Source organism: Lathamus discolor, chromosome 7, assembly GCF_037157495.1.
Source record: "Lathamus discolor isolate bLatDis1 chromosome 7, bLatDis1.hap1, whole genome shotgun sequence".
Taxonomy (NCBI): domain Eukaryota; kingdom Metazoa; phylum Chordata; class Aves; order Psittaciformes; family Psittacidae; genus Lathamus; species Lathamus discolor.
In genome coordinates, this window is record NC_088890.1 from 1,109,776 (window position 1) to 1,135,974 (window position 26,199).

At 48.8% G+C, this 26,199-nt stretch overlaps 1 protein-coding gene and 1 long non-coding RNA gene across 3 annotated transcripts; both read right to left on the reverse strand.

Annotated features, from left to right (window-relative positions):
* Positions 1–642: 642 nt before the first annotated feature.
* LOC136018224 (uncharacterized) lies at positions 643–7,409 on the reverse strand. Of its 2 annotated transcripts, none has more exons than XR_010614303.1 (4): positions 7,232–7,409; positions 6,200–6,504; positions 1,477–1,710; positions 643–969 (listed from the first exon to the last, which is right to left on the reverse strand). It is a non-coding gene; the product is annotated as an uncharacterized LOC136018224 (long non-coding RNA). The 2 variants fall into 2 exon arrangements; XR_010614304.1 differs by having other exon boundaries at positions 643–972.
* A 1,765-nt stretch (positions 7,410–9,174) lies between these two features.
* SEC61A1 (SEC61 translocon subunit alpha 1) lies at positions 9,175–19,784 on the reverse strand. The gene is made up of 12 exons (XM_065687349.1): positions 19,678–19,784; positions 18,032–18,099; positions 17,278–17,343; positions 17,097–17,175; positions 16,471–16,602; positions 15,919–16,028; positions 15,560–15,713; positions 15,092–15,252; positions 14,439–14,636; positions 13,863–14,054; positions 12,378–12,454; positions 9,175–11,484 (listed from the first exon to the last, which is right to left on the reverse strand). Exons 1-12 carry the CDS (start codon positions 19,682–19,684, stop codon positions 11,298–11,300), a joined length of 1,431 nt encoding a protein of 476 aa, XP_065543421.1. The 5' UTR covers positions 19,685–19,784; the 3' UTR covers positions 9,175–11,297.
* Positions 19,785–26,199: the final 6,415 nt, after the last annotated feature.

The following is a 26,199-nucleotide window of genomic DNA, read 5'->3' on the forward strand; positions in this document are numbered from 1 at the left end:
GTGCTCAAGGCCAGGTTGGACACAGGGGCTTGGAGCAAGCTGCTCCAGTGGAAGGGGTCCCTGCCCGGGGCATTGGATGAGCTTTAAGGTCCCTTCCAACACAACCCACCCTGTGAGTCTATGCAATGGGGCAGTTTCTGCACTGCTGAGCATGAGGCTAAGGATCAAGTCCGGCTGGATCCCTGGTTTCTCTGGCTGGATCCCTGGTTTCTCTGGCTGGATCCCTGGTTTCTCTGGCTGGATCCCTGGTTTCTCTGGCTGGATTGAGTCCCAGTTACCCAGAGCAGGACACAAGCAGGTTCCTGCTGCAGGACTTGTGACCACGTATTTCTTTCCCCAGGCTATGGAGATCTAAAGGAGATCTCTGTCCAGTGCAAACCCGTTGCACGCCATCGGGCCAGGCTGGTTTACACAGAGAACTCCCTGCATACGGGGGGACCCTCTCCAGTCCCTCCCATCAGGACCAGCTCTGGCGCGCAGGAGGACCGTGCCTTTCAGAGCTGCTCCTCTCCCCGGCTGGGCGAAGGATCCCTGCAGGCCAGGGAGCACGCCAGGAGCTGCGATCCCAAGCCCGGCTCCTCCTGAGCCGGCATCACCTCCAGCTTCACTTTTTGATTAATGTTCTGCCAAACTTTCCCCGGCTCCCCGTCACCCTCCTCATTACGGATGTATCTGCGCATCGGGGAAAGCGGGGAGGAAAAATTGTTCTTTCAGGGTGACAGCTGAGCGAGGGCTCTATTATTAAAGGTACCAATCATAGGTGCCGAGCTATCATCGCACGATGAATGCGCTTGTCAGGAGCCCGCAGCACTGGGAGGGGGGGGGTTGGAAGCGGTGCCGGGTGCCGGCCGCGCTCGCTCCGGCAGCGTTGGCCACCGCCGCTCGCCTGAACTTGGACCTTCAACGGCGACAATTCCTCTGGCCTCGACAGCACGATTAATTCGGCGCGGGCCGGGTCCGGCTGGGCGGCTGCTGATAAGATGTCCCTTTTGATTTGCTTTGTCTTTGATTGCCTTCCCTGTCACCCGCCGCGCCTGCCCGCCCGGAGACCTCCGCATCGCCTGACTGACGGATCTATTTATCTATAGGCTGCTCCCCAGCTTCTCCTCCCCTTCCTCCCCCCCGCAAGCGCCACCTTGTACCACTGAAGTCCCAGTCTAATAGAAGCCGTGAAGGCTCATCCACCATAAAACACATCTGCCATCCTCCTTCTCGCCCAGATAAAAGCCTGTCAGTGTTACTTTCCAATTCCGGGCAGCTTGATTAATGGTGAAAAGCCACCGCGAGATCGACTTCTGGTTTTTACAAGCGCTGTCAGCGGGGCCAGGGTTATGTGAAACACGGGCTCCGAGGAGACAAAACCAGATGAGAAAAGGTTGGGTGCGGAGGGAGAGGGACGGGAAGGAGGGGGCGAGGGTAACCAAGCCATATTGGGCTGCAGGCTAAAGAAAACAGGAACCCAAAGCCATCAAGTACCTGTCAGGCGGGGGCAGAGCTCCGCTCGTCGTACCGAGGCAAATTATGGCAATAATAAATCATTGTCGAAGGGAGATTGTCGATAGTACGGGGAGGGTGTTTTGGATGGTGGCATTCAATAGGGACCCTGGGACACCTGCCACCGGGCTGCAGCGAGAGCCCCAGCGGGTTATTAGCCTGTCACTCAGCTCTCCGCCGCTCGCCCCATGGGGACCGCAGGCTGGGGTAGGAAATCTGCGAAGAGAGATATTAAAAGCCCCTCATTAAACAGTGGAAATATTCCTACAGGGAAAGGGGGGGGGGGGTGTCAAAAGGATCACAGCACCCTTTGCGACGCTCGGTTTTGATAGAGCATTTCGCTGTTTTAGCAGCAGTGATTCAGCCCCTCCATCCCAGAGGCCGCCATCTCCAGGTGGGATGTGACGGTCCAACGGAGCCGAGTAACACTGGGAAAGCCTGGAAAAGTAGCCCCAAAAAAGTAGGGAGTATTCCTGAACCACTGGGACTGGGCTTGAACTGTCAGGAATGGGGTTTCATCGGGCTCAATCCTGTGGCGAGTGACTCCAGGATGTGTGGGGCTTTGGGAGCCATGATGCTGGATCCCAACTGATCCATGGTGCGAGACCTTCACTGCTTACAGGAGCATCGTCCACTTCCAACATGAATGGAGACCACCCTCAGCAAGATTTGCCCACTGTGGTGGGCATCACCTCTGGCCTGGCCACGGTGCTTCAATCAACCTCAGCTGCCTATTGAGAGAACACCCGCATGGCCCCGTTTGAGCACCAGCTGAATCCTTTGCCTCGTACCTGCAGTGCAGTCTCCCGGGATAACAGCCACCAAACCCCGATCTCCCGCCCCAGCTGGATGAGCCCTGCAGGATGATGCTCTTTAAACCAATACAGGAGCGCGTCCCAGCTCCATTCCTCACTATTGCACTGGCTCCTGGGGGTTATGCGAGTGGAGACTTCATCACCCAACCTCTGGTAAGGACTCCAGAAGGGACCAGCACACCCCAGTGTGCTGTGGGCCTGGCTCTCTGCTGCTGCTGAGCAGGAGCCCAAGCAGAAGGGGTCTACAACAGAGCAACACAGCGAATCTGCAGCTTGCTGTCCCCTGAGCTGGAGCACCTCCCTTCAGAGATACAGCCCGGGGGGATAAGGAGATGGCAGAAGGGAGTGAAGGAAAGGAGCTGATGAGCAAGGGGCAGGCGTTGCAAGGGAGGATGGTGAGAGCGAGGCACGAGGAGGAAGAGAACAGATGATTCCCCAGAAGAGAGAGGAAGAAGAGAGAAAATGTAGAGACCGGGGAAGAGAAAAGATGGAAACGCACCAACAAAAGGCAAAAGAAATCACAACCGGAGAGGAGGAACAAACCCCCTGCGCAGTGAATGCAATCCCAGAGAAAGCAAGAAGAGGAGCAGAGGAGAGACAGGCTGCTCGAGGGAAGGCTGTGCGCTGCAGAACAGAGAAGGGACGGACACAGAGGAAGATTACAGGGGCAAAGCGGAGAAGGCGAAAGAAAGAAAGGACCCCTGAGAGGACGCAGCGGGCTCCCAGCAGCGCTCCTCCCAGGAGGCCGGTGCCAGTGAAGGGAAAGAATTAAAGCAGAGCATGGAGCATTTGAACCAACCCTCCCAACCCAGCTGGCTTTTACCCCAAGCTATGAATTACATCACGTTTTCAGCCTGCACTGGGGCCCCCTCCGCAGCCTCGCGCTCTCCAAGTCGGCGCGCACAGGGGACCTCCAATCCCGCACCTCCTTTCGCCGCATCGCTCACTCTAAGAGCTCTGCTCCCCTCAATTATCGCACGAGCAGATTGCTGCCACGGCTCCCCCCACACCACAGCCCCTCTCCAACCCCTCACCCACGTGTCTGCGGCATCAGAGCCACGGCATTCAGCCGACGGACCGCAAGGTAGCAGGGATACAGTGGAGAGCCCCGGGCACAATGTCCCCATTGTCAGAGCTCCCCTTGATCTTCCCCATGTGCACATCAGTGATGAAGGAGCCTCACTGGACCCTGCTCAATGCAAGCGATCACAAACAAGAGCTGACGGAGGAGAGGGTGGGTGAGCAGCAGCGGCAGGGCCAGCACCGCCTGCACTCATCCTGCGGAGGAGCCATCGCACGGGACACGTTTCCCATCCGGGTGAAGTCGGTGACCCCCACACTGAACGGAGGAGCTGATGGGATGAACTGAAGTGGACACATCCAGTGCCACAGAGACCGCCTGGGGCTGCAGCTCTTCCCCGTGCCCAGGTCGGGAGCTCTACCGCGGCATCACCCCCAGCTCCAGCAACCCCTGCCCGCATCCCATGGGCACCCGCTTTGAATGTGGCCGATGTCCGTCCACATCCCACTGTGTTCACACAGCGGTTTGCATGTTCGTGCGGTGAGGAAGGAAAAAGGAGATGCAGGTCCATGCTTGCTGCTATAGCATCTTCCCCCCTTCTACAGTGAGCACAACACACGCCAGCCTCACCGCGACCACAAACCCGCTGTCTTGAGAGGCAGACAGAGATGGATGGCAAGAACCGCTCGATCAATGGACCTTTTGTCCAACCCTTTATCGCAAGCAATGGGAGCTGCAACAATCCAAAACCGATTGAGGTTAATAGTGCGGACCAGCAAGGCAACTGCTGCCACAGGGGCCAAAGGCAATCCTCCAGCACCAGAGAAACATCTTTGGGGTCCCAAGCGGTGATAGGCAGGACCCCAAGCCTTGTTCAGCCTCTCCCTTCCCTTATTATCCCAATGCTCTCTGGGTCTGAGAGCTGCACGTGGTTTTCCAGACCCCTGCCCGCAGGAGTGATGTGCTCAAGCTCAGTATTAATGTAAAGAACTATAGCAGCAGCTTTATTGAATGGCTCTGACCTCTCTGGACATCTATATTGTACCGCTTGGATACAGGTGATAGGCACCTAAGATCAGAGGCACCGATAACTCCATATTCCCTAAAGGCCCTGTCCTTTTGGATGCATTTTTCCAGAGGATGAATTTGCTTTGTCCAATCCAGAAGGCAGGATCTCATGAGCAGTACCCACACACATCATCACTTGTCCGCAGGACCAGCAGCCACCCTCCCTCAGCCGGACCCACAGCAGGGTGCCCCATCCCACCCCGCTGGGACGGGGGGAAAGCAGTCCTCCAGTGGGAATTACAGACCCACGGAACACGGACATGGGAGAAAATTACCCCCGTACAACGGAATGGCTCGGCCTTTCAGGCGCAAATAAAGCAAAGCAGTTTCACACCGAGTCAATGCTTTCGCTGCCGTTGTAAGATGAACACCAGTTGTGCGAAGCCCAGCTCACACCCTTTAGAGGCCACATTGGGCAAGCTCCTGTGCCCCATCTGATGTGGGAGCCAAGGGCGCGAGGTTCTGGTGCCTTCCAGCAGGCACTTGTGTGAGCACAGGGCTCTGATACACAGCAAAGAGCGGCCATCGCTGGCCTCTGCTGCCCACCCCCTGGGCACTCATCCTGCTCCCGAAGCCCCTTGTGTCTTCCTCCCACTTCCAGAGGTGTTTGGCAGGTTCCGGCCAGGGGATTTACAAGAGAAAGGCAAATCCTCCCCGTCAGAGCCTGCCCTCAGCTCTGCTGGGTGATGAGCAAAGCAGCATCATTCCAGGTGGCACCGGCCCCTGCTGGGATGGAGCCAGGCTGGGCAGCGCCAGCCCGGAGCACCTGCATGGGTCCAGCCTCACGGCCTGGCAGGCAGGGACAGGGATGGCTTTGAGAGGTCTTTAACCCCCACCGTGCTTGTGCTTGGCTCCTCCGGGCTTACAGCACCCCAAAGGCAGGGCTCTGGGCTGCAGGCTCTGCCTCTGCGCGTGCTTCAGGGCTGTGCTTAGCACAGGAGAGGCTGAGCTGGTTGGGTCTTCTCAATGCATGTGCGGGACAGGGTACACGGGAAGCCCGCAGGACAGGGGTGGGATGGGACCGACACTGTCAGACTGCAGCCTTGGGAGCCAAACCCCTCTCTCATGCTGTAACTACAGCCCGTACCCATGAAAACAGGCACTCTCCTGCAAGCCAAGTAACAGCCGAGAAACCACTTCATAAAACCCATGCTGAACCAGAGCTCTTCTCACACCTGAGATACCCCCATCGCCATTCCAGCTGAGAGGAGCATGCGAACTCCCACTTGGCCGCTACAGAAAGGTGGACACAAGTGTTTAAAGCTAAGTAAAAACAACAGCAGAGCACCTGAAGTGTGTTAGACCCCCCTGGCTTGTGTTACTGTACTCCACCATGGAGCCCCAAACACTGGCTTGCTTCTGCTAGCCAGTGCTGCTTAAGGAATGGGAGGCACTGAGGTAAGAGGCAGCTCTTTTCTACTGCCCTAAAGAAGTTAAGACCCCCCCAACCTCTCCTCCTGTCAAGGGTTACTCAAAGCAAGAAGGACCAGGTTTAAAACATGCTCTTCTTATAACTTCAAGGCCACCAGCTCAAGATCCATCCTCAAACATCTGAGATAAAGAGCTTAGAAAAGGAATTAAGCTAACAAACACGCTCCCCTCTCTGACAAGTTCCCACATCTGCAGAACACAAAGAGAACAACAGTGGGAGAGGAACACTGGGTAATGCCAGGGCCGAGGTCAAACACAGCATCAGTGTCTGCAGCACACAGGTACTCCGGGCTTCCCCTCTCCGGTAGGACGCAGCAGGCACCTCCCCTTTGCAGCTGTGACCCCATCCCCAGCAGCACAGTGCACTCACCACTTGCAGTCAGCAGTCATGAAAGGAAGTCTTCTAAAGAGCAGCCTTGGATGCGCTCATCGAGAACACAATCATGGCCTGGCTCCATAGGGATCCAACTCCTCACTGCTCTGACTCCTACCTTCCTCCTTCCCACAGCCCCTTTACAGCTTCCCATCCATCACTCCCCGCAGCTGAGCTCTGCAATCCCCAATCATTGTGCAAGTGATGCCACTTGTGCTCACGCTGAGCCCTTGCTCCGGGTGTATTGGGCAGCTCTGCAGCCCTTGGGGATCCAGCAGCACTTCCAGGTCCTTGCTCTCGCCCTGCCAAAAGATGAAGCTACTTAAAGAAACACAGAATTCACCCCTGCATAGTGAAGTTCACCCTGCAAAGGGCTGAGCTCAGTCTCCTGTGTCTGGAGCTGCTGCTTGCTTTTATAGGGCTGCACACCACAGGTACACACAAGAGACACATCAGAGCTGTATGAAAATCAAATGGCTAAAGACACGCTGAGGATGAAAGTGGGTGAGACCCAGTTCAGGTTTCAGGTAGCTGATATTCCCCAGCAGTGCTCACACCATTTGAAACCATGCATTTTAGCCTTAATATAATAAGGGGAATCTGGTGTTTTATATGTGCCATGTATCCTGATTTTCTCTACAGCAACACAAACCCCTCTGAAACAGCTTTTGGTAAAGGCATATCCCAACCGTTCTGCTGTTGGATTTGTTCCCTCTGGTTTAAGCTCTCAGGAATTCACATGGCTGGAAAATTGGCCCGATCTCCTTGCTCTCCAACAAGAAATATCCCGGAGCAGCCATCCCACCCCTGGCCCTGACAGCGCGCTCCGGGATGACAACGTGCATCCTGCCTGTGCTCGCTCAGCCTCTGGCCCCTCGGATACAAGCGCCAAAGGAGGTGCCAAGTGTCGGGTGCTTCCTTCCTGCCAAGCGCTGCCAGCTCGGCTGGCACCACATCGGCAGTGGCCAGAGCGTTGCAAGGACCTGGCCCACAGCAGGGTTTCCATTTCGGCAGCTCCCCAGGACCCACCGGCAGCCGCAGTCTCAGTGACTCATTGGGGCCCTGGCTCCGAACACTGGTTTGGATTTTAAATGCCTCTTTGTGTGTGTGTCTTCGTTCCAATCCCATAGACTGCCCCAGCCTTGGATTGTGCAGTAATACCCGGCAGACTCAGAGGCTGTAACAGCAACTGCCCCGGCACCCTGCATGCCTGAAAAATAAAAGAGGACAGAAATAGGATAAATCATCTGAAATGAGAAGATGATTTCCAGCATTTTGGAGACTGGTTTGGGTTGAAGGGACCTTAGAGCTCCTCCAGCTCCACCCCCCGCCACGGGCAGGGACCCCTTCCCCTGGAGCAGGGTGCTCCAAGCCCCGTCCAACAGTGCCAGGGATGGGGCGGCCACAGCCTAAAACATCCCCGCTTCTGGGACGTTCCCAACGTTTTCCGCTGCGCTGGGGAGGGGTCGCGCAGCAGCGAACGGGAAGCGCACGCCCCTGATCCAAACCGCCCTGAGCCGCGCCTCCAACCGCAGCGTAACATTGCCACCCGGCGGGCAAAGCCCCCTCGGCGCCCACACCGCGGGGGCGCTGCTCCAGACCCCCGGCCGCAAGCGGGCATTGCGCGCACACCCGCACCGGGCGCGCTCCTGGCCGCGGGGCAAACCGCGACCTGCGTAGGCAGGGAGCGGGGGCTGGAGGCAGCGGGAATGGCAGCGCGTCCCTGCCCGTCCTCACCCGCGGTACCCCCGCAGCCGTCGCGGCTGTGGGAGGGATGCGGCCGCTCCTCGGGGAGCGGCTTTAGCGCTCGGGGCAGCGAGGAGCTGTCAGTGGTGCCGCAGCTCCTCCGCAAGCAAAGAGCTTCCGAAACCTGCACGGAGCTCCCCAAGGCTGTGATAAAATCGGAGGCCAACTAAAGCTCATTATTCCTACTAAAGCTCGTTATTCCTTGCTGCAAGAGAGTTAGGGAAAGCAGCTTGAGGCCACTCGGCTGCCCCCTTTAGCACAAGCTGGCTGAGAAATCTGTGCCACAAATCACAGCCTGCTCACAGTGCAGGCTGCGATGCACAGGGCTTGGCAACCTGGTCAAGGGGAAGGGGTCCCTGCCAGGGATCTGGATGAGCTTCAAGGTCCCATCCAACACAAACCAGTCCAGGGGGCTGTGATATTTTAAGGCTTCCTGACAGTGACAGGGACAAAAATGACAGCCCCAACACTCGGGTGCTCTGGGAGAAGCTTTCATGTGAGATCTGCAGCGCAGAAGAAAAGGTTACACAAAGAATTTTGCACTTAAAATACTACCGCAAGCAGAGGATCTCAGACTGGGGTTGTTTTTTCCTGGCTGTCCTGCGGGTAACTCATCACATCCCCAGCAACTTTGATTGCTTCTCATTCGGGTGATGACACGAATATTCCTACAGCAGCCACAGTTATTAAGCTTCTTGGGGAGAAATAAAAAAAGCAAGGGAGGAATTGAGCTGTTGTTTGAAACCTCATACACAACCAAAACTGGGGCCCTACTTCCTGTATCTAGTATTTCTATTCAGGGGCAACATAACATTTTTCCTTATTCCAAGTTCAAAACCTATTAGGATTATAAACCTATTAGGATTATCACAGCTTTGAGTTTTGCTGTTTCAATTTAGGTCCTGTTACTATCCTGCTACAAAAAGATCGGCACCATATTCCATACAGAAATACAGCTTATGTTAAACTGATCCATCATTACTTCACCCTCCCACTCTTTACTCATGCAGTGCCCTTGGAACTGAAACTCTCTGGAAGAGGAAAGCCCGTAGGAACGGGTCAGGTTCTGTTACTTTGGCAACCTCTCGCTGAGAGACCGCGGAGCCAAGTGTCTTTATTTCACCTTGAGACTGAGCAGCTGCTTTGAAAGGGATCACTTCCACATGGTGAGGTTACTGCACAAGTGTTAAGAGGTGTAAGGTACTGAAAGCACCACAAGCCCCAGGTTAGCTCCAAAGAGGTACTTTATTTCATTATAAAGCAGATTGTTTCGGCATTATTTCTTTCTGTGAACATCCACGGCATGAGGAGCAGGTCCTGCTTCGAGGACAGAGCTGCTCGAGGACAGACAAAGACTTCACCACAAGACAGGCACACTGATGCATAGAACAAGTGCTGCTTAGACCCTGACGAGCTGATGGTCTAAACTGCACCCGGGACAGACAGATGATGTGACCGAACACACAAGCCCAGCTCCAGCCCAGCCAGAGCTGCGGGCCCAAAAGTGGAGTCGTCCTTTTCATTTCAAAACATGATTTGTATTGGGCTACCTGGAAACCCAGCAATGCCAAAGGCCCTAGAGCAGAACCCCCACCCCGTGCTCCTGCCCCTGCCTTTGAAAGTCAGTTTTTAACTGTTCCTTATTCCACATCAAAATTGTGCTATGGGTTACTCCTACCTAATGAAAGGCAGAAAAGTTACTGAACGTAGTGTGAAGTAACAATGAATGGTTGGTAGTGAGCATTTCACACCTACTGTATCCCAATACTTTTGCTCCTTTCCAATTGTGATCCTCACGCCCAGGAGTTTCACTTTTACCAATAGGTGCATTCCAAATGTGCTGATCTCTCACGCATTTGGTATTTGAGCTCAGTGCATCAACAAGGGCTTCTGCATGTCGTCTCTGCTCCTTGGGTACATAACAGAGTCCCATCACTCCAAGCACAAATGGTAACTCATATACTGACAGCCCCATACGCCAAAGGGCATGGCTGGCACGAGGATGCTGCATCGAGAAACATTCCAGCATCACAGCTCCTCATTCTGGTTTCCACGTTGTCCAATACTGACTATTTACAAGATTCCTAGACAATATTTGCATTTGGTCCCAGGCACCTGATTAGTACTGACAATTGAAATAAAAATGGAAAATTAAGTACTGTTCTGGTCCATGAAAGCCTTTTACTGTAACTTCTCCAATGTCAAAAGCGCGATCTTCAGAAAAGGAGTCCCGATACCTTCTGAAAGTAATTTTCTGTACATCATTCAATGAGATTACAGGGTGGAAAAGCCTTCTATACAAGCGACCTACAAGTTACCTGACAAGGGTCTCATACCTATATCCACAGAAACAGACAAGTAACACATCCTTTTCACACTCCTTTGTGGTAACCAGACCCAAACTTCACTAGATACGAGTAGTCAGGAAATATCCTGATTGCTACAAGACCAGGATTTATTATCAGTGAGAGAAACCCAGCTTCAGCAAAGAGCACGAGCAGGTCTGTGTCTAAGCAGCCACGCTTTCCTCTTCTGGCCACAGGAGTGCTACCAACGATGGCAGTGAAATGAATGAGAAGGTTTTACAAAGCTGCCAGTGTGAGCAAGGTTCAAAGCTGCAACTCTGAGGCACAGGCTCTGGCAGGATCTAGATTGACCTGAGTTTTCTGCTTGCAGAGGAGGGTGATGGGAAAGGACAAGTGACAACAGTCTCCAGCCAATACCCCACATCTGAGAGGGTCTAGCATAGTCATTACAAGACAAAACATTAGGAGTTAGAGCTATCGTTTAGTAAAAAGAAACAACTGCCTCCCAAATCTGCCATACTGAAAATAAAACCCCAACGCAAACACAGAACTGAACATCTGAAACACTGCTCGTGCTTACAACCATAATGAAGGAACTCGAGCACTGAGAGGGAGAGATTTTGTCTCACCACTGCTGCAATGGAGCTGCAAAACCAAGTTACATGGAAACAAAATCCCTTCTTCCAAACATCCACTTAACAAACATTTATTATTAAAACCTGGAAAGGCTTCAGGTATCCTAAATCTGAAAGGGGCTCAAAAAATCCCAAGAGTCACTGAATTAAACCCAATTGAGCAGCTGATTCTCCTGACATATCATTAAAAAAGAAGTTTCTTTAAAAAATTTTTTTTGCACATTTTTCCTCATGGATTTATAAAATGCCACCAGGATGCTAGAAAAGTTTAACATAAGGGAATGTGCTTTGGAAACATTATTAAAACGTATATTCCTAGACAATGACGTTATCAAGTTTGTGGTACTCCTTTTCACCTGACTGGCTATGTTTGAGAAGGGTCCTCCCCCCGAGCCTGGGTCCGTGAGGTTAGAAAAGCAGAGCTCCCATACTGCCAACTTCACTCTGTTCCTTTACAAAGATCTCAAAGTACTGGTAAATGATAGTGACAGCCAGCAGAATTCCAGTTCCAGACCCAATTGCCCCCAGGAAGTCTGCCAACACAGACAGGGCGCCGATACACAGACCACCAAATGCAGCAGCTGTAGGGATGTACCTGTGAGACACAAAACGAGGACAGAAGAGGTGCCATTAGTGTTTGCTCAGGATGTTAACAATACACTAAGGTTAGTGGTATTTGGGGTCTACAAGAAGTATCTACATGAGAGGCAAGGTTTAAGAAACAATCCCACTGAGAACAGGAAGAACACAAATATCTAACCAGGTGATTAAAAACCCAAGAACTACACAAGTGGAGAAAAGTCAATGACAGAAAACTCTCTTCTCCCATGGATCTACAGTCATAGAATCAGAGAATCCCAGGTTGCAAGGGACCTAAAGGATCATCTCTTTAGGCAAAGCATGACCTAGACAAGATGTCCCAGCACCCTGTCCAGCTGAGTCTTGAGTGTCCAATGTCAGGGTAGCCACCACTTCCCTGGGGAGATTATCTCAATGGCTGATCATTCTCAGAGTGAAAGATTTTCCTCTTGTGTCCAGTCAGAATCTCCCCAGGAATAAGCTGTACCCATTACCCCATGTCTTTTCCATGTGACTCCTTATAAAAAGGGAGTCTCCATCTTCTTTTTAGTCACCCTTTAAATACTGGAATATGGTGATAAGTTCTCCCCCGAGTCTTCTTTTCTCCAGGCTGAACAGCCCCAGCTCTCAGCCTTTACTCAAGCAGCTGCCCAGTCCTTGGATCGCCTTTGTGGCCCTTCTCTTACCCAAGAACAAGGATAAGGTACACACAACAGTGCTAATATATTAGGTAAAGTCTGTGTGAAAAGAGTACTCAAGACAACATCACATTAAAAACTACAAACTAGATGATCTTAAGGTCCTTTCCAACCTTAGCTATTCTAGGATTAGGAAATCCTTGTGCATCAGCCTGAAGTAGCACACTCCAACAACACTCTGCATAAGCAGCCCGTGAAGTGTGTAGCTCACCTGTTTAGTTCATGTACCATTGAAGTTTCCCTGTGGCCTCGCATTACCATTTGCTGTTCCTTCAGCTGTTTGGCAACCTGTATGGAATCAAGGAATGGAGCAAGTCACTTTGGCATCATTTTCCAAGACCACAGAATTTAGTGCTACGGGAAAACAGCAGCAGTAAATGGTGATGGGTTTGGGATTTTTATTTTTGGTATATGGTTTGGTGGTTTGGTTTTTTTTTTTTATATTATTCATCCAAGTTTAAAAGAGCCAATATTTTAACTTCAGACAGATTCGCAGTCACAGGCACTTTCCCACACTGTCAATTACGCAAAGCTTTTTGGATAAATCTAGTCCTGTTAGGACTAGAGAGATCTGGAAATTGGTAAGCTCTCATACACCCAAAATTCCTGTTTTGCCACCTACCCTTCTCCTGGTCAGGGTTTACTATGTTAGCAAAACCATTCTATGAAGTGACCACTTCAGTTTCCAATAGGAGCTACATGCCTTAGAAAGAATCTCTTCTTGGAATATCATTCTTAGATTGGATTTCTACAGCAAACGTTTTACTAACAACTAAAGGTAACAAATTCTAGCAGAGAAACTCCTGAAGGTGCTTGTCACAGAACCTACTGTACTGAGAAAACACCTTTCAGATGATCAAGCTTCCAGTTTTCCACTACATAGTGAACATTTAAGTAATGATTTATCAATTTTTGGGTTTGACCTTGCTTACATGAAGTTAAAATAATTTTACTCAGTATAAGGAAAGTAGATTAAAGTGTTAGAAGCTGCATGATGGTTTATCCTGAAATGAAGATATGGCTATACATGGCTGTGAGTAGTGCCTCCTGCACGCCTGACAGCAAGCAGCTATGCTCAAGTCCAAAACAAGAGTGTTCACGCTGTTACAGTAACTGTGCAACTATTACATGTTTGTTAAAGAATGGATGAATCTATTCCACATGGCTGCCAAACTTGATCTCCTACCCAAAACCACACAATACAAACATATCATGATGACAACTATTTTCCATCTTTGTTTCCCTTTCCAATTTCAGAACGATACAGCTGCTGAATAGCAAGTATTGTACAGCAAATTGGGATTTTGAGAAGCCAGGCCCAGGTACATCAGTGCACTGCAACAGATTCCATGTTACCAGCACTCTCAAGTTAAAAATAACACTCTCTAGTTAATCTTCCCCTAAAGGAGTTAAGAACTCCGTATGCCAGGCACTGGAATTCAAAGCTTTACCTGCACGTTCTTAACTGGTAACTGCCTTGCACATGGTGCATCTGTCATTTGATGCTGAGTTTCTACCTTTCCTGCCCTCACACTGAGCAAATGCTATATAGCAATGTTCAAAGACTGCCAATGAAAGCAATTCTTTGAGTTTTGTTGTTGTTTTTCAAAAAGCAGTAAAGAAAACAAGGAAAAAGTTACCCCCTTTATCCTGTTTTCACCATATAAGCTTACACAATTTATCATTTTAAACTTACATCTTTGGCAGAGGAGCCAGAGACTTCAATCCACGTCTTGGAGAAGAAAGCACAGGAGCCCAACATAAATACAATATAGACAACTGCATGTACAGGGTCTTCTAACACTGAAGAAAAGGACTCTGGAGGTGACAGGTAATAACAAAGACCACCAACTGGATAAGCACGAGCAGGGCCTCCAGATGATGTGTCCTAAAAGAAGGAAGCAAACAGTCACCACCTTTCCTACTATTTCTTAACCTTAAAGCTAAGCCTGGGTTTGTGTCACCTTCATGTCACTGTCATTACCACTACAGCAGCACACAAAGATTCAACTTTACTGCCACAAGCAGTTACTAAAGTAGAAGTGGAACACAACAATGAACAGCAAAAATATCCAGGACAGCTAAGACCAGCCCAAGGTAAAAGGAGACCTGACAGCTACACACATCACATCAGGTCTCAGATTTCAGAGTTTCAGCATACATGATCACCTGTAAAAATGTGCCTTAATATCTAGAGAGAGACCATCTCTTCAACCATGCCTTTTAATGGTGCTCTTATAAAGCTGTATGCAAGAGTAGAAGGAATACTCACAGACCAAGTGCCCAGCAGGCTAACCAATAAGTTGCCACTGAAGCGAGCGGAAAGCATCTGGGAGATGACGTACAAGTTGGACACCAGGGCAGACTGAAGAATAATGGGAATGTTGGAAGTATAGAACAACTTGATGGGGTAGGTGTTGTACTGGCCACGGTAGCGAGCAGATTTGATGGGAAGATCGACTCTGAAGCCCTGAAAAGATTTCAAAACAAAGTCCCCTGTTATGTCTGGGCATGAACTGATACCACAGGTCATAAACGAAACAAAGACTGAATGTAGTATCCAGAAAAAGAAACATTAAAACTTCCTTTACTCTTCAGCAGCTTGCTGCAACAAACAGCAAGAGACACAGGTTTAAAGACCTCAAAGTTTGGGTTAGGCAATATTACATGTACATTCATCTATTTGTTGGCTTGGGTTTGTTTTCTTTCAGAGACCACAGTAGGTCTCAAGTCTTTTGCGTGGCTACAGCAAATGTGGAAATCATTAAGAGAAGCCCATGTGAAACGAACATCCACATGCTGCAGGTATAAAAATGAGTCTTCTGAAGGCACTAGAAAGTGAAACTGTCATTTCCTGTACAAGGAAACAAACTGCAGTTCTACTTCCATACAAACAGTTTCACAGTCCTTTTTATTCCAACTGACCTGGAAGTAAATTACAATAGCAAAAACGAAGATGGTAGCAATCAGGTTCATGAGGTTGGGCAGATTCTGTCGGTAAAAGGCCTCTCGAAGGGCTCTGACTTTGTCTGTACGAGTAGCCAGAAGATGGAACAGAGCAATGATGGCTCCCTCAAATTCCATGCCTTGGAAAGAACAAGAGAAAACAAGTCAGGTGTGCTGTGACTATCTCTATACCTCAGTACTTTGTCCCACAAGGCAAACTTCTGACCTACAGGATTCAGAGTTAGGATCTCTCCAACTTTTACATCTTGAGTATGCTCTTAGACTTTTACTACCATTATCCTTCCTAGCACCTATGTTATTTCCAAGATTTTTTTAAAGATGTCAGTAACAGCATTTGCCACTTAAGTTTACACATGGCCAAAAAAAAAAAAAAAGACTTTGCCTTTTGTACAAGATTTCTGTAAGAAAACAGACTGTGCCATGTACCTCGTCCTGTGTTCACCGTGGTGGGGCTGAAGGCTTTCCACACTATAGTTTCACAGATATTGGTAGCAATGAAGAGAGAGATGCCAGAACCAAGACCATACCCTTTCTGTAGGAGCTCATCCAAGAGCAGAACTATCAATCCAGCCACAAAAAGCTACAGTAAAAGAAGAGGAATACAGCATTAGTCCCATCCCTTTTTTAGTTTTTGTTAAAAGAATAACTTACATTAAAATATAAGGATATATATAAGAGGAAACAGGAATACTTTGATCTTTCTCTGCATGCAGGATAGACAGCTCATAAAGCTGGTATTTTTGACCCTTTCAGAGGGTGAATAAGTAGGAAGGACTAGAAATTACCTGAATTGTGATAAGCAGGCAGATCCCAGCACCCATCTCAGATGGGTCGCCATACATCCCAGTCATTACATACACAATAGATTGTCCAATGGTAATGATCATTCCAAACACTGCAGAATAAAACCCAGAAAGTACGTGTTTGTTCTGGAGATTTATGTCAGTGGGTGATTATAGAGAATATGAACCACTTCTTTGTGGAGTAAAGTTGGGGAGGAATACAGAAGTCACAGGATGTTTAAATTCAAGGGCTTGTTAACTTTGTTGTCTGAAATCTGGTACTGAAAATACAGACACAAACATTTCAGCAACAAATATACTTAGAAGCAAGTGGGTCTGGTTACTAAAGATTACTTGGGGTAAAGAAAACTCTGAAGCTGTTAAAATATTACCATGTTTTTGGTAATTTATGATTCTTTTTACCAGTGAACAGATCAGTGAGTAGTGTGGTACAGCATCAAATAGCTAAAGAGTACTCAAGCGTTTTTAGAAGTCATTTATTAAATGAACACAGTTACTCTAAGCCATCAGCCTTTAATATCAGCCATTACTCACGTTTCTGTGCTCCATTGAAGAGGGCTCTGTCCTTTGGGGTGTCACCAACTTCAATTATCTTAGCACCTGCCAAGAGCTGCATGATGAGCCCAGAAGTGACAATGGGTGAAATGCCCAGCTCCATCAACGTACCTGCCAGACACAGGAAGAGCGGGCAAAGAAAATAATGTCACCACTCTTAGTTCACACTGCATTAGGAAGCCTCTGAAATTTATACAAACCATCACGAATTTTCCTCTTGTGGAAGACAGACTCCAAAATGTGACCCAGAAAAACACAACACATGTATAACATGGTTTGAAACACAAATCAGAAGGCTTGAAATATGTATGGAAGAATGCAACAGCAGCAAAGCAAGGTAATTAGGAACTGTTGCTTCCCTACAAAATGCTCCTTGATGTCTGGACATATAATAGACTGTACACAACCAACCATAAACGCATCCTATCCACAAAGCTGTGGCTTTCCCAATGCCACACTGCTTTATAATTTTACATAATAGATGACTTTTCCTCTCTACTTCAGTTTTTGTCTTCATTAAAATAAGTGCAGTGTAGGAATGAGTCCAGAAATGTTCTGATTCAAGCTAAAAAAACAAAAAAGCCCTCCTGAAAGACTGACCATACCTCTATTTGATGCCAAAATCACTCTCATCCAGTAGAATGGATCTGCTGAGTCTGATGACATAATACCAAACAAGGGAATCTGCATTTCCAACCAAGAGAGGAAAACAGGATTAAATTAGAGGCTTCTTAACATCCTTTAAACATTTCAGCTCTTCCTTAAGAACACACGAAAGAAACGTACCTGGCAGCATACTAAGAAGATGAAGAGTGTGATAGCTGTCCAGAGCACCTTTTCCTTAAACTGAATCTAAAGGGGGAAAACCAACAAGCAAAGATGCTAAAGTTGTCATGATAACAAGATCTAGTCAATCAGGCAAACTTTCATTGCAGCTAAAGCACACTTTTTTGTGAAGGGACAAAGTACAGAACATCCTAAAGGAAATAACTCACTCTTCATCCCTTTTATACAAGTGATGAACACTGTTCATCCCTTTTATTCCAAGGCCTTCTATAAAAGGCCACAGCAAACAACAAAACTTTCCTGAAACTTTAACCCAGATAAACAAGCTTATGTCAATGGAAGGTAACTCTGGTACTTCCACAAAAATGAGTCCTGTATTTTCATAAGAAAGAGCTTCTGGTGAGAAGAAAAATAATACAGAGAAGCTTATCCTAGCAAACAGACTTAGATTAGAACTTATGAAGCAAGATGCTATTTTAAACTAATCTCATTTACACCCGAGTATGTCCTGCTTTCAACATCTCATTGGTAAGGCATAACCATATCTGCACAACTGCATTTACCAGCAGATACATTCTTGTACAACCATATCCCCAATACAGGATATACAAGACAAGCACTGTACCCAAAACAACTGCGCCTAAAAGTGTCATTCTCCCAGGAAGAAAACCCCAAACAAAACCCACAGATACAAACTAAAGTATAAACCTTTCATATTGTACAAATACAAAGCTAGGAAGAAAAACTCCCTTACCTTCCGTTCTGGCTTTTGGATTTCAGGCAAGATAACACAGAAGGGCTTGATTACTTCAAGAAATTTGACTGTATGGGAATAAGTTAAAAGACAAAGTGAACACACAGATATAACAAACAATGATCTCCTCCTAGTGAACAAGACACATTCTTAGATCAGGGAAGTCTCCAGCTTAGAATTAGCATACGACAGAAGAAGGTATCTGCAAAGTCACAAATTCTCCTGAGAGCCAAGAGATATGATTTTGAATAGTTAATGCAAAACTTCTCAAGGCAAATCTAAGATTGCACACATATTTTGGACCTATTTGAACTAAAAGAGTACGATGATGCAGAACAGAAAGTACTGGTGACTTCCCACTTCTCTACTTGCTGCCATGAGACACCCCCTGCAGTCCTGCACCCACCTCTGGGGCAACAACGCAAGAGGGACATGGAGCTATTAGAGGGAGTCCAGAGGAGGCCACGGAGATGCTGCGAGGGCTGGAGCAGCTCTGCTCTGGAGCCAGGCTGAGAGAGCTGGGCTGGGGCAGCCTGGACAAGAGAAGGCTCCTGAAGGGGGAGACCTTAGAGCAGCTCCAGTGCCTAAAGGAGCTACAAGAAAGCTGGAGAGGGGCTTTAGGCAAGGGCCTGTAGGGACAGGGCAAGGGGAATGGCTTGAACCTGCCCGAGGGGAGACTGAGATGAGCTCTTAGGCACAAGCTCTTCCCTGTGAGGGTGCTGAGGCGCTGGCACAGGGTGCCCAGAGAAGCTGTGGCTGCCCCATCCCTGGCAGTGCTCAAGGCCAGGTTGAACACAGGGGCTTGGAGCAAGCTGCTCTAGCGGAAGGTGTCCCTGCCTGTGGCAGGGGTTGGGGGAGCTTTAAGGTCCTTTCTAACACAAACCAGTCTGGAATTCACGATGGAAGGCAGCAACTTCAGACGCAATCTTGTAACACTTTAAAACCAGCCCATAAAAATTACTTACTTAATTTAAAATGATCAATCGCCTGTAAAGTTACACCGGATTGTGGGTTTAAATTCAAATCAAACTACAATCCTACATCTACAATATTACACTGCCTGACTAAGATGCTTTTCAAGCAGCTCTTCCTCAAGGAGCAGCCTCTGAAGCCTTCCATTCACTCAGATTCCTCTATCCTGCACCCACTGCTCCTAAGCTTGCTCTGGCAATGCAACTGAACGCCTTATGAGCGATCCCCAGCCGGACAGCGCGTCTCTCCCTGCCCCGTACAGCAGCAGCACAGCGAGCCGCGGATGGCCGGGCCCTAAGAGCCTGCCAGGCAGCGCAGGCCGGTCACCGGGCATCACGGCGCAAGCTCCCTTCCCAGCACGATCTGCCACAGCCAGGAACCGGCTCTTTATCCATGATAACAAATGAACTAAACCCAGGGGAAGCCTCGAACGCAGAGGAAGGGAGACCCGCGCAGGGCTGGGAAGGGAGCGCCGACAATGCCCTGAGCGAGGGCCTGCGGCCTCCGCGCTGAGCGGCGGCCCCTCAGAGAGACTCCCGGGGAGGGGGGCCCGTCCCGGGGTGCCTGTGAAAGCGCTGCCGGTGGCCGAACCGCGGCCCCGCGGAGACCCCAGTCCCCTCCCATCCCCTCCCTTCCCCCGGCAGCCGCCCCCGGCCGAGGCGCCCGGTACTCACTGCCCATGGCGGCCGCCGGACGGGAGCGCAGCGCGGGCAGCGGCGGCAGCGGCCTCGCAGGGACACGTCAGGCACCGGGCTCGGCCGCCCCCTTCCGCTTCCTGCCACGCGCCGCCGCCGCCACTGCGCAAGCGCTGTCCCCCAGCAACAGCCACCCTCCGCCGCAGAGACGGGAAAGCGCCTACAACTCCCATCATGCACTGCTGCCAGAGGGACGTACACCCCCCCCAGAGCGGGCCCCTGATACTTATTGGCTCCGCGCGGGACTGGGCAACCAATCAGATGACCGCAGTGGCGCGCAGCTTGCTGGGAGTTGTAGTCTTGCCCGTCTCTGCTCCCACGTTAACGAGGAGCAGGCATGTGGTTGCGGGCTATTGAGAGGGACAGAAATGCAGACGTTGGGGTTTTGACCGAGAAATATATAAATAAACGCTTTAAAATTCATTTTCTGCCTTTGTGTTTTTTACAACGGAATGTTTTGGGCCTTTCTCAGCAGGAAGAAACTCCCTGCGCGCACAGAACGCCGCCGGGACTGACACACACAGTCCCACTTGAGCCGGGGTTTAATGCACCCAGGTCGAGCTGGGCTTCTAATAGAGTGTGAAACATTAAACGTGAAACACTGAGCTGCGTGTGAAGAAGCCACGGTACAGCAGCGTGTGTCACTGAGCATCCCTCTATCACCTGGGAGCATCAGCAAGTGATCCGCTTACACTGAATCACTGCCTTTCCTTCTGAGAGTCACTAATGGCCTTAGGGCTTTTCAGACCTTTGTACGTATATATTTTTATATATATATAAAATATCTAATATATAAAAATGTAATAGTACAGTATAAATATACATAAATATATATATTTTATCTGCAATAAAAGGCAAACAGAAGTTAGAGGAAAGAGAAAAGCAATTACAAGTGTTAATATAAAACAAATAGAATCAGTGTACAGGCTCCATTATATCTGTAGAGCCCAAATCTCCTTGCTATTTTCCAGGTACTTAGGTATGCTTTCTTTGATTATCCGATCCCTACTTTTCCCAGCTTGAAAGACTAGAATTATAGAAGTCTAGAATACCAGGTTGGACGGGATTTCAGGAATCATCTTGTCCGTAGAAAGCTAGTCCTAATTCCAGTCCTGATTCCCCTTCAGAATGCATTCTGAAACCACCCGTCTCCTCTAGGAGTTCATACCAATGGGTCTGAGAATTGATTAGTTCTTGTCCAAAGCAGCTTATGTCAAAACATTCAATTTACCAAAACTGGCTCTAACCCACCCATTTCTCATTAGAGAGAAAGCAGCTGCTTTCCCACTGACATGCTGTCCTGCAGAGCTGATTTGACTTACTAATGTGGGCACTGTGCCTGGTGTATCAGAGCTGATAAGGTGGAGAAGGAAGCGGTGGTTTTGTGGAAGGCTGGTTTTGTGGAAGCAACAGCAGTGATCCAGGGAATGGGTGGTAGAAGCATGCAATGAAATGCCAAAATTTGCAGAATTCATTAAAATAAGGCAAATTATTGTGGGAGGTGTTGGTAACATCGCTATTGCCTGGTTGCTGCTGTAGAAAGAGTAACATGGCTTTATCCTCATCTAAATGGCTCATCTAAGGGCTTTTAGCCCTTTGGAAATGAGGTGTCCGGGTGTCTGTCTACAATCTCCACAGTCAATGGAGATACGAGTGGACACCTCAGGAGAAATGCTCTACCTATTTTGCACATCTAATTTCAGATTAGATGAATCATCCTCCAATGGTATCCATCTCTATCGATTATAGTGGGAACTAAGGGGACCGCTTCAGACTAGATACCTGTATTTTAGACATCTGCTGCTAGAAGAGATGAAAGAAGACTGAAGTTGTCTTCTCAATGGTGTTATCTCTGAATCAAGCTCAGGCATTTTTGAAAGAGTCTGAGGGGAAGCTTGTCAATCTGCTGTTTCTATTGTAATTGCTCTTTCAACAGAGAGATAATGTCAGTCTTCTAGGGTCTCAGTCTATCTCCCCTCCACAGTGATCAGTCTGCCCTTAAAAACTGGCTTTGTGGGATAGTCACAGGTGGGTTTTGTGCCAGTAGCCTTTACCTGTGCCATAAGAATAGGTAAAAGTATTGAATGGACTGTCATTCTTTGCATGGCTCACTTAGAACCGTAGAATGGTGTGGGTTGGAAAGGACCTGAGGATTGGCCAGTTCCAACCCCCCTGCCATGGGCAGGGACACCTCACACTAAACCATCCTACCCAAGGCTCTGTCCAGCCTGGCCTTGAACACTGCCAGGGATGGAGCACTCACAACCTCCCTGGGCAACCCATTCCAGTGCCTCACCACCCTCACAGGAAAGAATTTCCTCCTTATATCCAATCTAAACTTCCCCTGTTTCAGTTTGAACCCGTTACCCCTTGTCCTGTCACTACAGTCCCTGACGAAGAGTCCCTCCCCAGCATCCCTATAGGCCCCCTTCAGGTACTGGAAGCTGCTCTGAGGTCCCCACGCAGCCTTCTCTTCTCCAGGCTGAACAGCCCCAACTTCCTCAGCCTGTCTTCATACGGGAGGTGCTCCAGCCCCTGATCATCCTTGTGGCCTCCTCTGGACTTGTTCCAACAGTTCCATGCCCTTTTTGTGTTGAGGACACCAGAACTGCACACAATGCTCCAGGTGAGGTCTCATGAGGGCAGAGCAGAGGGGCAGGATCACCTCCTTTGACCTGCTGGTCACTGCTTGAGTTCCTGTTGGTGTTAAAAATAACTTTAGACAATAAGACAATTTGTTCTCCTACTGTAAAAAGATAACCTTGAATTACATAGAATTGACTACTTAGACACAAAGCTGAACACTCATGGTTTTGCTTACATCCCTATTTTGTCCAGTCAGGGTCTCAACTTCACACTTGGGTGCAGTCCTACAGCTAAAATTTGCCACCAAAATACAATTCTAGGTAGAAAAAACACTTGATGAAAGCGAGCTTTCTTAGGACCTTCCAGTGAAAAAACCCTGGTTTGCCAGCTGAAGGAAAAAAATACATAGAGAGGAGCCAAATTCAGCTCCTTTGTGTCATCTCAACTCCTTTTGCGCTCGCAGCCCAGAAACCAACCATATTCTGGGCTGCATCAAAAGGAGCGTGACCAGCAGGTTGAAGGAGGTGATCCTGCCCCTCTGCTCTGCTCTTGTGAGACCTCACCTGGAGCATTGTGTGCAGTTCTGGTGTCCTCAACATAAAAAGGACATGGAACGGCTGGAACAAGTCCAGAGGAGGCCACGAGGATGATCAGGGGCTGGAGCACCTCCCGTATGAAGACAGGCTGAGGAAGTTGGGGCTGTTCAGCCTGGAGAAGAGAAGGCTGCGTGGGGACCTCAGAGCAGCTTCCAGTACCTGAAGGGGGCCTATAGGGATGCTGGTGGGGACTCTTCATCAGGGACTGTAGTGACAGGACAAGGGGTAACAGGTTCGAACTGAAACAGGGGCAGTTTAGATTGGATCTAAGGAGGAAATTCTTTCCTGTGAGGGTGGTGAGGCACTGGAATGGGTTGCCCAGGGAGGTTGTGAGTGCTCCATCCCTGGCAGTGTTCAAGGCCAGGTTGGATGAAGCCTTGGGTGGGATGGTTTAGTGTGAGGTGTCCCTGCCCATGGCAGGGGGTTGGAGCTGGATGACCTTGAGGTCCTTTCCAACCCAAACTATTCTATGATTCTATGATTCTATCAGCTGTGGCTGCAGAACAGCAGTGCAAAAGAAGCTGAAGACAGATATTGGGGAGTTATGGCAATAAAGCTGTGTGAAACACTGGGTCAGATTCTGTCCTGATGCGACTCCCTGACTTTGACAGTTTATTTTGGGGAACCATTTTGGCAGCCAATTGTTGTCTGAGTGACAAAAGAGGCGTTTGATCACTAGAGATGATTTTTACACTGTGTTTAGGAAGCACAGCAAGAGGACTCGGGTTAGACTGATGCCAGCTGGTACAACTGGAATGATGACGGTGAGGAGTGCTGCGTGTAACCAATAGAGTGCTCTTTAGAGGACAGCAACATCTGAGAAGCAGACGGAGATGTTAAACAGCTTGCTCTTTGCATGTTTTGCTGTTTGTCTTTGCACCAAATCAGTGCCTCATATATCCACACTAATCCTGCTTTGGATATAGTGCAATTTAGGATCATTAAAGACATCAATATTCATTGATGCTCTGAAGTTTTTTAGGCAGCGTGTGCCACTGTTTCACACAGTGCACGTCTTCAGCATTTACTGAAAAATTATGTATCTCATTATACCTCTGTTGCATCAGCACAAAGTTGACTTTTAATTACTGCTTGAAATCAGGCTTCGCTCTGTGGCAACTGACTACCGACACTGGACCCAGTTGTGCTGAATTGTGCCTTGATGCAGACAACAAAGACTATATGGTTGCTTCAATAGCCAGAGGAAAAAAGCAGGAAATAGAGAGTAGAGACTGGGAGGGAAGAGTAGGAGAATTTTTCACTGCCATCAATAGTCCCTTTTAATTCTAGTGGCATTGCTTGCAGAAACTGGCTACCGTCTCTGATGGTTTCCACATCTGGGACATGCTCAGACTCTGTTCTCACATCACTACGTGCTATCAGCGTGCATGTTGCATTGAATAAATGCCTTTTTTTTACCAAAGAGAATAAAGGAAGCACCCAAGCTGTTCTTATACCGGGTCTCATAGCATCTGTGGCTGGGATCGCCAGAGGGCAATACGAATCTGATTAGCCTGCACACACATGTAGCAGCGTGCACACATTCAGCTTACGGAAAAGGGCTAGTTAATGTTGGTGGCATTGGGCTGCAGGAGGGGTCCTGCGACAGCAATAGCTCTTTGTGTGCTGGGTCTGTTTAGCAGCGGTATTCATAGCAGTCTGTGATTTGGGGTGTATAAACTCTGCCTAACCACAAGGTGGAAGAGCTGCTTTACTTATGGTGCCATCTCAGCTTGCAGGAAACGCGCTCGGCTGTGTAAGAAGCTTTATTACTACCATTATTTAACTGTTCCAGTGCAGCAATGCCCAAGGGTCCCATTCAGGACGAGTTCTTGTGCTAAACGTGATATAGATACAGTTCATGGTCCTGCAAGGAGCTTCCTGCAGAGAGATCCCAGCGCCCCACATCGTGCTTCGGGGGATCACTCATCTCTCCCTCTGCATAGCAGAGCTGTGCTGTGAGAGATCCTGTCCCTTCAGCGTGTGGGGAGCTCCGTGCTGTTGTGCCCAGATGCAGAAGCTTCTTCTCTGACAGAGCGTACCAAGGAGCAACCACAACCATGGCATTACCTCCCCTTCGCCTGCCACCCCCATGCTGTCTCTCAGGCTGTTTGACGGCTGCTTGTCAGGGGTCTTCACTGATTAACCTACCCGGGTAAATGGGCTCTAGAGGCAGCATCTTGTGTGAAGCAATTCAGGCCACAGGTGGAAGCTCATGGTCCAAGCGGGGATTGTGGGCTCATTTCTATAACAAATACTTTACTGTGCTGCTAACCTAAAAGGGACTTAACTACCAGCTCCTTTAAGGCCAACAGCCAAGCCCTATTGGTTTCAAGAGAGCTGGGGTTTCCCTTGTAGTCTGTACTCAGAAGATGATCGCCCAGCTTACCTGAGGAGCATGAAGCACTGTGCTAGTCACAAATGATGTTCCCCAGGGCTCAGTATCAGGGCCAGTTGTGTTTAATACCTTTATCATTGAGCAGGACAGCGCGAAAGTTTCGTCACTGGAAGGGTTTTCTAGGGAGCTGAGCTGATTTCCAGTTGAAGAAGTGCATTCTAAGAGATGAAGCCTGCAGTTTCGAAGAAGGCATGAAATTCATCTCTCTGTAATCCTTATGGGTAAGAAGTGCAAACTTTTCTCCTGTCCTGAAGATCATCGGGTGTTTCATAACTGTGGCTATTTGCAACAGATTTCTAATTTAGATCTCTAAAATGAGATACCCAAACCACTGATGAAACAGAATCGCGCTAGAGTAAGCTCATCTTCCCCACCAGGCGTTAAGTCCAATATTGCAGTGCAGTATCCAGCATCATCATCAGGACGTGAGAGGTTAACTGAACATCTTTGTACTGCTTTGCATGAGATGTTTTCAATCCTGAACTCCTGTTATGACTCACACCCCTCTTTCTCCAATTTGTTCAGCCAGCCGCTCCTAGAGCATCACTTTTCTCTGTGCATTTATGGCAATACTTAATAAGGCATCTAAAATACTTTATAAGAGTGTAAGTTTAATCAGCCGTGCTCTTAGCTGGCAGTGTTACAGCAGTGCTTTCTCAATAACCAGGATCCTGATTTCTGGCTCTGATAAGACAGACTTTCTATATAACATGCACTCGTGTAACACGAAGAGCCGGTGGCTAAACCCTGATCTTGTCAAGGAACAACAACAGAACTTCAATAGGACCAGCATTTCACCCCTTATCACCACGTGAAGCCTCAATGTTTCAGGCAGAAACAAAATGTGACATGTAGGTTTGCCATGACAGCATGGATTCAGATGAAGCTCTCTAATAAAGCTACCTCCTGTTTGCTAAAACG

Excerpts from the sequence above, each read along its gene's own strand:
- SEC61A1 (XM_065687349.1), bottom strand. Across the intron at positions 16,603-17,096 it reads GATTTTGGCATCAAATAGAG|GTACGTTGATGGAGCTGGGC; the intron begins GTATGGTCAGTC and ends TGTGTCTGGCAG. Across the intron at positions 12,455-13,862 it reads CTGGCTCCTCTGCCAAAGAT|GTTGCCAAACAGCTGAAGGA; the intron begins GTAAGTTTAAAA and ends GATTCCATACAG.